This window comes from Sciurus vulgaris, assembly GCF_902686455.1.
Source record: "Sciurus vulgaris genome assembly, chromosome: 10".
Lineage (NCBI taxonomy): Eukaryota > Metazoa > Chordata > Mammalia > Rodentia > Sciuridae > Sciurus > Sciurus vulgaris.
In genome coordinates, this window is record NC_136470.1 from 47,578,613 (window position 1) to 47,593,023 (window position 14,411).

Here is a 14,411-nt window from a genome sequence, read left to right on the forward strand (position 1 = left end):
TTTTTACTTTACAGATAGTTTCTGTTGTATGCAAAGAATTGTGAGGAGAATTATAAAAGGTAGGTTCTACTCAAATCGGCAAGATAATCATCAAACATACTTTAGTGAAGGGCATTTACATTCACCACAATGTCTCACAGGACACTTATAATTGATTTCAAGTGGTTTATTTGTTTTTAGGACTTATAACCTCTAGGGAAAAACATGACGTCAGTGCAGGATGATCCCTTTCAATTATGATGGAAAACTTTAACTGGACAGTGTAAAGAATATAATTATTAGCATTGACCTGAAAGTAGTCTGTGTTTTCTTTATTCCTTGTGCTTGCAAGGCAAGCACTCTACCAACTGAGCTATATCCCCAGCCCTGTGTTGTTTTCTTAATTCTCTTGATCCCAAATATTTTAGAGAGCAAAGTAAATATATATTCTAAAATCTGACACCCTTACCACAAAGAAAAGAGAACACTTAAAGGGATGTTCTCAGAGAAATCTAGGTAAGAGAATTATTCTAACATATTATATTCTAATTTCTGTGACCATAAATATTTATTTCCCTTTGTTATTTACCATTTTTCATTGTCTTAAATTTTCACTCACTTCTTATCTTTCTAGTTCTTCTCAAAATTTAAAGGTATATCATATTAGGATGAGGTACAAAACAGTAATTATTCTGACTTTCTTCTTATGAGATCAAACTTTAAAATATACAGGTAAGATGACAAAAAGTTTGTTTTAATACTACTTTGATGTCACATTTGCTGGAACTTTCAACAATGAATGCGCTCAGAAGTAAATCAGAAAAACACATGCAATGCTTGAGACATAAATTCCTCTAACTTTTATAAAAGGAAAAAAAATCAATCAAAAATTTTATACTTTCCATTGGCTCATACATACATAATTCCTATCTCAACAGAAAAGCTAGAATGACTGAGGATAACTACTCGTTGACAAATGAATTTATTCTCATAGGCCTTACAAATGACCCAGACCTGAAGACCCTTCTGTTTGTGGTGTTCTTTGCCATGTATCTGGTCACCATGGTGGGAAATCTAGGTTTGGTGGCCTTGATTTACATGGAGCACCGTCTTCACACACCAATGTACATCTTCCTGGGCAACCTGGCTCTCATGGACTCCTGCTGTTCCTGTGCCATCAGTCCCAAGATGTTAGAGAACTTCTTTTCTGAGGACAGAAGGATTTCCCTCTATGAGTGCATGGCACAATTTTATTTCCTCTGTCTGGCTGAAACTGCAGACTGCTTTCTTCTGGCAGCAATGGCCTATGACCGCTATGTGGCCATATGCAGACCACTGCAGTACCACACCATGATGTCAAAGAAACTCTGCGTTCAGATGACCACAGCAGCCTACATAGCTGGAAACCTGCATTCCATTGTTCAAGTAGGGCTTCTGTTGAGGTTAACTTTCTGTGGGTCTCATCAAATCAATCACTTCTTTTGTGATGTCCTTCCATTATACAGACTCTCCTGTGTTGATCCCTATATCAATGAATTGATGGTACTTATCTTGGCAGGATTTGTTCAAACCTTTACTATTACTGTAGTACTAATCTCTTATTTCTGTATTCTTTTCACTATATTCACAATGAAATCTAAAGAAGGAAGGGGCAAAGCTCTATCCACTTGTGCATCCCACTTTCTCTCTGTTTCAATATTCTATGGTTCTCTTCTTTACATGTATGTTTGGCCAAATTCATTTAACAAGGGTGACAAAGATATACCTGTGGCTATTTTTTATACTCTTGTCATTCCTTTATTAAACCCTTTCATTTATAGTCTAAGAAATAAGGAAGTAATAAATACTATTAAAAGAATTATGAAGATATAATATTGTAACAAACTGAAACCAATATCATCTCTCTTAGAAAATTGATTTCAACCTAATAATTTTTTTTTTAACCTACAGATACTGAGAAACTAGAAAATGCCTGTTTCAGGAATAAAATATTAAATTCTGAAAACATGATATTTCAGTCAAACCAGAAAGTAGAGGTTCAGCTAAAATGTACTTCCAAATATGCAGTAATGCATTTCATCAGATGATAAATAACTACTGATTACCAGGGTGAAATTAGTCACAATTTCTAACAAGCCCAAAAATGCAAGGAATAATAGTATATGTAGTGCTAACATTCATTTAGTATTGTTTGCAAATTTCTTGAATCCAAAGCCTACTCTGTAATCTCAGGCACATTCCAAAAACTCAGATACTAATATTTATTTACACAACATTGTCTATGGGAAGTTAAGCAAATTTGAATTTAATTTTCAAATTGACTTTAGGTCTTTTAGGACATTAAGTTTGAATGTATATGTGGAGAGAAAACTTTCTTAAGAAATTTTTAATTTTAATGTCAGTCATCTTTATTGATTTTCTGAAATAAAATATCTATATTTTCATGGATTAGCCATCTGTATTTAAAAACAATGGCATTCCTAATGAAATCCATATGGATTTTATTTTTCATAGGCTTGACTTTATATGTACAACATATATGAGACTGTAAGTATTTAACATATCAATTAAATCAAGTTTTTTTCTCTCAGATATCATTATTTCCTTCTTTGTGGATCAACCATGTCACATCTAATTTGTATATTACCTGTGCTCAAACTGTGCCTGAGATATTTGGACATTTTCTTCAAAATGTCCTTAATGCAATTATGTTATTTATTATGTAATGGGTTAATATTTTTATTTTGAATAATGAATATGCTTGCAGTTTGTCTTTTTTAGATCCTAATCTGGTTAATACCAACAGGTATTACTTACATTAACAAAAGCTTTTAGGGTCTGAAATATGTTTTAATGCTATAAAAGAATCCAGAGACCCAACAGGTTGAGACCCTCTGAATTGGATGGATATTGTACACATTGTACTTTAATGGTCACTGTCAGTTTTCAGAGTCATATTCATCGATTTTCTCTCCTTTTTGAATAGCACCATGGTTTCTGTTGTGTATTTCAGCACCACCCACCACTAATCCTCAGCAACACTGAGTCCCGGATATCTGATCATGAAACACTATGTGACATACTTGGGGCCAGTGAGACGAAAGAGGTGGTTTCTCTGGAGGTCTCTAGGAAATGAGTGTTCTTTATTTTAAACAACAGGCACACAGGGGCTAGGGCTGTAGCTCTGTGGTAGAGTGCTTGCCTAGCTTGTGTGAGGCATTGGGTTTGATCCTCAGCATAGCATACAAAGAAATTAAGTAAAATAAAGGTATTGTGTCCATCTACAACTAAAAAAAAAGGATACACACACACACACATATACACATAAACACACACACACACACACACACACACACACACACACCATAAAATTAATCTCACTATCTCTAAATGAATTGATGTGAATCTGTCACAGTCCACTCCCATTTAGCCATCAAAAAAAAAAAAAAAAAAAAAAAAGCAGCCTCATTGTGTAGTCAACACTCAAATCAGGGTGGAACAGAAAGAATCCCAAGAGACAAACTCAAAAATATGTGGACCAAATCATGCCTTCTGGCCAGAAAATTCAATGGATCTTCAGATCGTTTAAGCTTGGTTTGGAAAGGTCTTCCATTCGCACCTGAGCAAATGCTATTTGCAACCTTTGTGTCTCTTTCTCATCTCTTCTATGTGTCCTTTAATGATCAAAATGAGTCCTCGCACATTCTAGCTTACAAATATCTTTTCAGTGGTATGCAATCCACTATTCAGCCCAAATGTTAAGTATTTTGCTCTCATTGCTGTATTTCAATTTCAAGAACCCACAATAAAGAAGAATTGAGGGACAGAGAGAAATGTAATTTTTCCACAGAGATACAATGCTGCAGCTCAGGAATCAAATCCAGGATTCCTGGCTCCAGAATCCATGGTCATAACCACTTAAACATACAATAAACATCACAAACTGAAATTAGCACAAAAGGAAAATGTTTAACAATTTGAGTTGTGCAAGAAATCCAAGAAAATACACATCAAAATTACACTGAGATTTCTCCTCACTCCAGGTTTAATGGCAACCATGAAGAGTACATATAACAATAAATGCTGGCAAGGTTGTGTGGGGAAAGGTACAATCACGCATTGTTGGTGATGTGGTCTATTATACTTAAATATTATACCAGCCTGACATGACTGGAATAGATCCTACTTACTCATGCTATATAAAAAGCCCTCTTTAATGAGAGAGAATAGAGCTTGTTTAAGGACTACTTGGAAAAATACTGGCCATACAGAGACAAGAGGAATAATACAGACAAAACTGCTAACTTGGAGACCGAGTCCTCATTTTTCCAAGGTTTTAATATTTTCTAACAACTTAAACCTCGTCTGTTTTAATTGAATTTCAAGGCCGCTTCATCTCTTCAGATCTTATATTTCTGCTATTGCAGAACCACAATGCAAGCACTTTCTTAGACTTTCAGTCTCCATTTTTGATCACTCTTTTGTGCTATTTCATCTCCCAAACTCTCCTTTGTGTTAGAGTTCACCTTCTGTCACTTATTAACTGTTATGTGTTGCAATGTATATGTTGCTCTCTTTATTAGAAGTTTTAAAACTTAAACTCGTATTTTAATTGATTATAAAATTGTTCATGTTAGTGGGTTAACAGGTGATATGTTGATATATAGATAATACATAAATCAGATTAAGAATATCAAACTCTTTGATCCTTTATCATTTCACCAGAGTGAAAACTTTTTAAATGGGATTCTTGTACATTTTTGAGAGGTATAGTTTATTATGTTATCCTAGGTCTCCCTAGAGTACAATATGTGACAGAACTTCATGCTTCTAACTGTCAGTTAGAACCCATTCATCCAACTGTTCCCATCACTCCCCACACCTTCATCACCTCAGCCTTGGATTCTACTCTCAATCTCTTTGAGAGCAGCATTTTTTTTATTTCACATATTAATGAGATCAGCCCTCTGCCTGACTAATTTCACTTTAAATAAGAATCTTCTGTTCCATCCATGTTGCCACAAATGACAGGATTTAATTTTTTCTTTGACTCCAGCCTATAGTTACCAACTAGTTAATCCCTATAAGGAGATTAATGCACTATTAGGTTATGACACTGATAACCCACTCATTTCACCTCTAAACTTTCTTGCACTGTCTTGCACATGAGCTTTTGGGGGACACCTTATATCTAAACCATAATAACTATGTTAATAATCACAACATGAATAGAATGGAAATTACATAAACCATATGATTCTATCAGAGAGTAGAATTACAGTCCCTTAAGGGAAGAGAAGACGCAGTAGGAAATCAAGAAAGTTTAAAATATTTACAGATAGACAGAGAATGATTTCTATAAAGACAGGGGGAGAGAAAAAAATAACTAAATGTAATAAAGTAAGGGAGGAAGGGTATATTAGCTGGGAAAGAGAGTAAAAGAGCGAAAATAAAAGAAACCAAAACCAAGGTGCAAACAAACATGCTAAGTGAGATATGCCAATCTCAAAAAAAACAAAGGATGAATGATCTCGTTGATAAGTGGATGATGACACATAATGGGGGGTGGGAGGGGTTAGTGTTAGGGTTAGGGTTAGGGTTAGGGTTAAGGGAGGGGGGCAAGAATGGAGGAAGGAAGACTGTATAGAGGGAAAAGAGGGGTGGGAGGGGTGGGCAGGAAAGGAAAAAGAACAGAATGAATCAAACAACATAACCCTATGTAAATTTATGATTACACAAATGGTATGCCTTTACTCCATGTACAAACAGAGAAACAACATGTATCCCATTTGTTTACAATGAAAAAACAAAAATCAAACTCACATAAATTTTACCCCACCAAGTCAAACCAAGTCTAAATAATAAATAGGTGAGGAAGATATAAAGAAATTAAAATAATAGGAAAATTCAGTGAATATTTGTATTATATTTATATTTTATCCATAAAATGAGCACATATAACACAAACACATGGACACCCATACACAATCACGCAAAAAAGGAAAATTTAAAAATAAATTAAATAAATTAAATTTTTAAAAGATGGAAAAGGCGGGAATAGGAAAAATGTTCTTAGTTAGGAATAAAGAGCTTGTTTCCCCTGGTGTCAAGATGGTGAGCAAGGATAGATGTTCATTGCTTATACTGCTATGCCGTCCTTTGTATTTATCTTTTGGCTCTGGAAACATGGCGTCAAGAGTTGAATGTTGTTAAGTCCACATGTCTATGTTTCTCATCAAGCTGCCAGGTGGTGTGGCCAAGAAACCAAGCTGATTAGAGCAGCTCTCAGAGTCCCTTTTCCCAGTATAGAAGGGGATAGAACAGGATGCTTACAAATGGACTATTCCAGTAGCAGAGCTGGTGCAGAGTTTTAATTTGGAAGTTCACACAGCTGGGTTTTAGTCTTGGCTGACCTTTGGAACTGTTTCTGGTTTTTTGATATTTGATTCATACTGTTTCTGGGCAGATGTCAATGTCTTCTGGAGGTCTGGGTCTCAGGGACCTCTGCAAACTCCACTTTTAGGGTGAAAGGTCTAAACCTTCACAGGCTTCAAATGTTTAATCACCATGGCTGTGAATTATCTAGGATCATACATGGAGTGCCACTCACCTATCTGATTTGTTCATGGAATCTTTTCAGTTGTCCACATGGGACTCCAGCAACAAAAGGGGACTTTCTCCCCTTGATGTTTCCAGGCTGAATTTCACAGCCTGTGCACAGTCCTCTTTGTACCTGTTTCAGTCATGTTGGTCCAGGTACACTCTGGACCCCACAACAGGTGACTGTTAGGTTAAATTGGCAACTTTCTTTGTGAGTTTGCAATCTCCCAACTTTTCTTGCAGCCAAGTGGCTACTTGAAATGGTTGATCAATTTAAATTGCTTTTCACTCAACAACTTCCATACTATTTCCGGCCCATTTAAGCTCAGGCTCTCTGTACATTCCACAGGTTCCCCCAAGCCAATTTTATTCACCGTTCTTTCCTCTCTCTTGCTGTGTTTTCTCTCCCCTCTGCAGTGGCCTGGTGGCACTGATGCCTCTGAGGCTAATGATATTGCCACCAGGCAAGCTGGTGCATGTCTAACATATTATTTCTTATTTTACATTTAAGGTTTCCAATTTACTGTATGTGCAAACTCCTTAAGCATACTGCTTACTTTTCCCAAAAGAAGAGCTTGGAAGACACATTTGAGAGGTTTTGGATACTTTATTACTTATGCACTGTTTGGCTCTGATGGCTCAGGGTAAAATGGAGTTCAACATTGTGTCTATAAGCTGGACAAATACTCGGGATAGGTTGTGTCCCAATGCACATGTGGATTTCTTCAGATGTTTTATGAGTACATTCCTTTACTGTTAGATCCCAGTTCGCTCTATTTAGATTTTCTCCTAAAGATTGGAAATAAGGGGAGTGAGTAGCCAGCTCCCCCTTCCCATCTCCCTTATTTCCACATTCTTTCAGGGAACTTCTTTTCTCACTGCAAGCTTTCCTGGGCAAGTCACTGATTAGTGTTTAATTCACATTGTGTTTCTTTAATTATTTTACTGTCCAAAAGTGAATTTCAGTTCCCTTACACGAACACCTCACTCAGGGGCAGCCTTCCTGCTATGTAAGTCCTAAATGAGGACTTGCTGGGGTTCTGATTCATTGTTTTCTATCATGAATTCAGCTGCAATTTTTTTTTCTTGAAGTTTAAAATGCCTTCCTATGTTTTTCCAAAGGCATAAACTATCAATTTCAGGTTTTTCTTGAGAATATTATTCAACTACTACTGGGGGGCCGGTAACTACTGTCCTATTTCCCTTCTCTGTTCCCATTGTTCTCAGTCATCATGAAACCCGAGCAACAATTACCCGCATGAAGTTTCTTATTATGTGTGTCCTTAAATGCTGATAAGATATTTGTGTGTGTGTGTGTGTGTGTCTGTCCATGGTTAGTCTAACAGTGTAAGAGGGAAGTAGCATTTCAGTTGTGTCCTAACATGATTTGTATTCTTGAATATTTGCAGTGTTTAAATTTTCATGATTTTTCTAATTGCATGAAATAATCTTAAGACTCATCTGAGAGAAGCAATGTTTGCAACAAACTTTCAGTACACACTGTATGATGAGTGAAAAGAAAGTAATATGATATATATAGTAAACAATATTCAAACACCCACATAGAACTAAATACAAAGCACAGAGGAAAATCCAAATTTCTAATTTTCTGAATATGACAATGTTCTAATTCATATCAATAGAGAAATAGTGGTATTCAGATAACTAGCTTTATTCAACAATAAAAGTGGATCCCTTCTTTACATCTTACACAAAATTATGTTTCATGTGAACTAAAAATGTAAGATTCTGTGTTAGCTGTTCAGAGTTGTAACCAAAATGCCTGAAAAGAACACAATATAGGACCCAAAACTTATCCTGGGTTCACAGTTTCAGGGGTTCATTGGATGACTCCATTGCTCTGGGCCTGAGATGATGGTGGATGGGAATGCTAGAGTGAAGCGCCTCACTTCTTGGCACCTGGGAAGCAGAGAGAGCATGAGGGGATGGGGAGGGATAGGCCTTATACAGGAAGGTGGGGAACTTAAGCTACAAACCTCAGTTTTTGTGTCCTGACAACAGAAAATTTAAAGACAGAAACAAAAGTCAATCCAGGGAATTTTATTACAAGTGAAAATTAAACAAAGAACACTCTTAAGACAGTGAGAGAGAATGGGTCATCTCCAAGCAAGGAATGGCAAAGAAAACAATGCTACCTCCAAACTTATGATTGTTTATTGTTTACTGGGGTCCAACTTCTGTGGTCTGCATCAATCAGACATTTAAGGTCTCCTTCACATCAGGCAGGGGATCTTTTGACCCTCATTGGTCCTTCCTGGAACTGTCATGATGACCATCCCATGCAAGGGTAGGAGGGGCTTCATCTACAAGTCAATGTCATGTTGGCACCCATGCTGGGGCAAATGACCAGGAAAACCTCATCCTAGAGCACTTCCACTGTCAGTGAATTTCACTTCTGAAATATGCAGAGAACTCTGTGGACACGTATTCCCACTTTACAGCAACCTCTGTAGACCCTGTCAGGAGGTAGCTCCATTGTCCTTCCTTCTTGAAGTATTTCTATATGGCTCCCGTCATTTCCATGTGTTTATTCTCAGGGTTAGTATACCCGTTGTTTGTCTACAAGTTACTTGATTGCTCATTAGAGTCAATTCAAAGAAACCCTGTGACCCTGCTGCTTTATTTCTGCTTGGCATTCCACTGATGATTATCACAATATACAGGAGAGGGACAGATATTGTCCAAGGAACCCTCCCTCTCACCACCCGCCACATTACATAATTCCTTCAGACATGCCCACCTGACTATACTTACCAACCAATAGTTCATTCAAATTATTAATACATGAAATATGGTAATACACTAATAAGGACAGAGCTCACATTATCCAAGCATTTCACCTATGAATCTTGTCTCATTGAATACTTCAGGAGCACTTTGAGGGACATTTTAGTTCCAAAACATAACAGACTCAGAATCAAATACAAATGGTAGAGAAATAGTCTTGGGAAATGTAAGGGCTTTGATAACAAAGCAGCAAAGTCAGAAATCACAAAGGGAATAATAGATGTATGTGGTTCTTCTGGTCATTTCCCTCTGCCCCCAATCCATTTCCTCATTCCTGGTCTGTTTTATATAACCATCAAAGGGACACAATATATGGTATTTCCCAACTCTTTCAAATGAACTCAGGCAGGATTCTCCCAAAGAAGGCACTGGTAAGAAACTGGACAGTGTGTGGAAATAGGCCATCCCCTCTTTCCTTATTTCTCTGATATATCCTAGTCATCAACTTAACTGTATCTCCTCCACAGTTGCAGCTCCTGCAGTGTAACTTCTCTTGGAGCCAGAATTCTGAGTTCTGTTAACACCACTTCTACCTGTAAGACATGATGACCAGGACTAACCTCAGGGAAGTTTTGTTTCATTCTGCTTTTTGCCCCATTGTAATTGTTTCCTAACTACATTTTCTCTCACTACCTGACTAAAGCTCTGTTTTCCTAAGTAGACATTGATTTAGACATATGCAAATTGTTAAAACTTCTCTATGATAAAAAATTAACAAATGGTAATAATTTATGAACAGAAATGGTAGCTATCAGCATAATTATTCCCTGTTCATAAAGCTACCTTCCCTACAACTGTTTTTATGCCACTATCAGACTAACATGTCTAGACAGATTCAGGCTGACTTGATTCAGTATGTTTTCCTTGAGTTTGAAAGTCTAGTTGAATCAATGGGCTGGATGAGATGTTGACTATTTGTTGAAAGAGGGGCTGGACTATTTCTCCTAAACACCTTCTCAAGGTGTTTGATGTGGCCACTTGGAGCAATTCCACTTCACCTTCTCTGGAAGTGCTTTGGTCCAGGTGCACTGAGAGTTTCAGCAGGAACGTGGTGTGGAGAGTAATGAGATTGAGTATTAAGCAGTAATGAGTCCAGGACCTTCCAGAAACATAGCCACAGGGCAAGCAGGATTCAGAATGACAATGAAGAGTGGAAAAAACTAGACAATGCTACTTCTCTATCTAGAGAAAGATATGGAGAAGATGAGGAAAGAGTTAGTACTAGGGATACATTTTTATTACATCACAGGTAGTATTATATTTTGTGCTTAGACTTGTGATGAGATTTTCCAAAGAAGAACAGTTAAAACCTCATCAGCAATATGATCATCAAACATAGTAGAGTAAAGGGTATTTACTTTAATCTCAACTCACACACATCTTTAATTAATTTCAGATGATTTATTTTTTTAAGACATTATCTCCAGGGAATAAATTGATGTCACTGAATCTTGATCCCCTTAGGATATGACGGAAAACTGACTGGGCAGTATAGGGACATAAACTGTCTGATATTTTCATGTTCTTGATCCCCAATGCTTTTGGGAACAAGGTATATATGTACTCAAAATTCTGACACTTTCACCATAAAGAAAAAAGCACACTTGCAAAGAGCTATTCTCAGAGCAATCTAGGTAAGAAAACTAGTCTAACATATTGTAATGTCTAACTTTTATGCCATAATATTTACTTCCCTGACCTGCTTGTTTTCTGGTATCTAAATTTTAATGCCATTCTAATCATTCTATTTAGTTACAAAATTGAATAGTATGGAAAACTAAAATGTGGTTTATATAGTAGTTCATCAGACTCTCTCATTATGAGTTCTAATTTTACATACAAGTACTATAACAAAAACATATTTAGGTAGTTAAGTCTAGTGTCTTAAAATTTATTTCTAATCTAGCTGGCTAGTGATGTACCTTAAATTCAGTACTTTAGAACCTGGAAATTTCTACTGCCTTCCTTTTGATGTTTTGATTATGGAAGTACAAACACATTGTGAGAATAGAATATATCACAAGATTTTTTTGTCAGTATGTCCCAATGGATCCTTAACCAAGAAGAGGAAATAACCTTTTAAATGAAAGTAAACTAAATTCAAGAATTCCACTAGGATTTGAACAACTTTCTCTTTTTCCAAATGTTTAAAATTGAAGTACAAAGGTGAGTCTAAAACTCTTTTATCTACAATACACTTAGAGAATCATATATTTTCTCAGGAAACTGCAAAATTCTAAAAAGTCATTTTAAATGAAAGAAACATATCTAACATTCTTAAGATGATGAACTTTAAAATTTTCCTTGTAGTTTCTCCTACAAAGAAAACATATGCAGACACAAAGAGGTCACTAAGCATCATTAGGAAACATAAATTTTACTTATAGGGTGAGCTAGGATTGGAATTAATTCTGCTTTCTTCCCATAGCATCTTACAGATCCATTCACAGAAATATGTAACAAATAAACTCAAAATGCTATATTATGTTTACAGAAATTTTCACATATGTGTGAAAAATAAAGCAATTGCAGATTGTGTGTTTTATAGAAGATGTGCTCTAAAATCCAGAAAATGAGAACAGTGTGTTCTGGAACATTTAGTTAAAACTTTATTTAAAAGCACTTTACGTACAATATACCCTAAAAAATGAAAAGAGATTTAGATATTGGAACAAAGATATGCAATGATAATCAAGCAATGGACAGAAACCATGTTCATGTAAAATCTGTGACATTAGGAAATGTTTGAGAGGTGATAACATGGGCAACATTATTTCTTTAATGTTTCAAAGTAATTCACTTTAAATATGAATAGTCCATTCCATAGTCTTAATGATCTTTGTCCAATCTCAAAAATACAAATTTTAAATACCTACAATGTGCTTTTTAAAAACAAAACCTTGTCCACTGGGTGAATATATAAAAATAATATCTCCATAATAAAAAATGAATATTCATGCGAAATTAATTTTAAATTAACATTAGAGATCTTAAATTAATACAGACACTAGAATTACTTGCAAACAATGTTCCAAATATGAGTCTGCTAAATCATTAGGTTATGCTTCCATAAATGTATGCATATAAACTTTTTCCACTTTCATTATTCATCTTGAAATTATCAAGATGTCCCCATGAAGTCACAGGTGCTGACAATTTCACCAAATGAATGCCCCCCCAAGAAGAAGATGTAGCAGTAATCTATAGAGTATACGAGATGCTAGAAGAAGGTAGTCCTCTGTTACACAGGAAAAAAAAATCAGAAAATCACATGCCCTCGGTAACTACATTGTATGCACATAATTTCTCTCTCAACAGAAAAGTTGGAGATGATTAAGTACAATCACTCCTTAACAACAGAATTCATTCTTGTGGGGTTTACAGATCAACCAGACCTGAAGGCCCTTCTGTTTGTAGTGTTCTCTGCCATGTATCTGGTCACCATGGTGGGAAATCTAGGTTTGGTGGCCTTGATTTACATGGAGCACCGTCTTCACACACCAATGTACATCTTCCTGGGCAACCTGGCTCTCATGGACTCCTGCTGTTCCTGTGCCATCACTCCCAAGATGTTAGAGAACTTCTTTTCTGAGGACAGAAGGATTTCCCTCTATGAGTGCATGGCACAATTTTATTTCCTCTGTCTGGCTGAAACTGCAGACTGCTTTCTTCTGGCAGCAATGGCCTATGACCGCTATGTGGCCATATGCAGACCACTGCAGTACCACACCCTGATGTCAAAGAAACTCTGCATTCAGATGACCACAGCAGCCTACATAGCTGGAAACCTGCATTCCATTGTTCAAGTAGGGCTTCTGTTGAGGTTAACTTTCTGTGGGTCTCATCAAATCAATCACTTCTTTTGTGATGTCCTTCCATTATACAGACTCTCCTGTGTTGATCCCTATATCAATGAATTGATGATACTTATCCTGTCAGGATTTGTTCAAACCTTTACTATTACTGTAGTACTAATCTCTTATTTCTGTATTCTTTTCACTATATTCACAATGAAATCCAAAGAAGGAAGGGGCAAAGCTCTATCCATTTGTGCATCCCACTTTCTCTCTGTGTCAATATTCTATGGTTCTCTTCTTTACATGTATATTCGGCCAAATTCATTTAATGAAGGTGACAAAGATGTACCTGTGGCTATTTTTTATACTCTTGTCATTCCTTTATTAAACCCTTTCATTTATAGTCTAAGAAATAAGGAAGTAATAAATGCTATTAAAAGAATTATGAAGATATAATATTGTAACAAACTGAAACCAATATCATCTCTCTTAGAAAATTGATGTCAACCTAATAATTTTTTTTTAACCTACAGATACTGAGAAACTAGAAAATGCCTGTTTCAGGAATAAAATATTAAGTTCTGAAAACATGATTATATTTCAGTCAAACCAGAAAGTAATGTTCATCTAAAATGTACTTCCAAATATGAAGTATTCCATTTTATCAGATGTTAACTAAATAATTATTGATTACCAGAGTGAAATTAGTCACAATTTTTAACAAGCACAGATATGTGAGGAATAATAGTATGCATAATCATAACCTTTATTAATATTGTTTACAAATTTCTTGAATCCCAAAGCCTAATCTGTAAACCCAGGAACATTCCAAAATCACAGGTACTAATATTTATTTATACAACATTGTCTATGGGAAGCAAATAATATTGGAATTTAATTTTCAAATTGACTCTAGGTATTTCAGGACATTAGGTTTGAATGTATATGTGGAGAGAACATCTTCCTAAGAATTTTTTTATTTTAATGTCAGCCATTTTTATTGATTTTCTGAAATAAAATATCTATATTTTCATGGATTAGCCATCTGTATTTAAAAACAATGGCATTCCTAATGAAATCCATATGGATTTTATTTTTCATAGGCTTGGCTTTATATGTACAACATATATGAGACTGTAAGTATTTAACATATCAATTAAATCAAGTTTTTTTTCTCTCAGATATCATTATTTCCTTCTTTGTGGATCAACCATGTCACATCTAATT

At 35.7% G+C, this 14,411-nt stretch overlaps 2 protein-coding genes across 2 annotated transcripts; both read left to right on the plus strand.

Moving 5' to 3' along the window:
* Positions 1 to 927: 927 nt before the first annotated feature.
* LOC306670984 (olfactory receptor 5K3-like) lies at positions 928 to 1,851 on the plus strand (the record flags this gene model as incomplete). Its single annotated transcript, XM_079156062.1, has 1 exon — positions 928 to 1,851. The coding sequence occupies one exon, from the start codon at positions 928 to 930 to the stop codon at positions 1,849 to 1,851; it is 924 nt and encodes a 307-aa protein (XP_079012188.1).
* A 10,223-nt stretch (positions 1,852 to 12,074) lies between these two features.
* LOC306638282 (olfactory receptor 5K3-like) lies at positions 12,075 to 13,694 on the plus strand. Its single transcript, XM_079101555.1, has one exon. The coding sequence runs from the start codon at positions 12,681 to 12,683 to the stop codon at positions 13,638 to 13,640; it is 960 nt and encodes a 319-aa protein (XP_078957681.1). The 5' UTR covers positions 12,075 to 12,680; the 3' UTR covers positions 13,641 to 13,694.
* Positions 13,695 to 14,411: the final 717 nt, after the last annotated feature.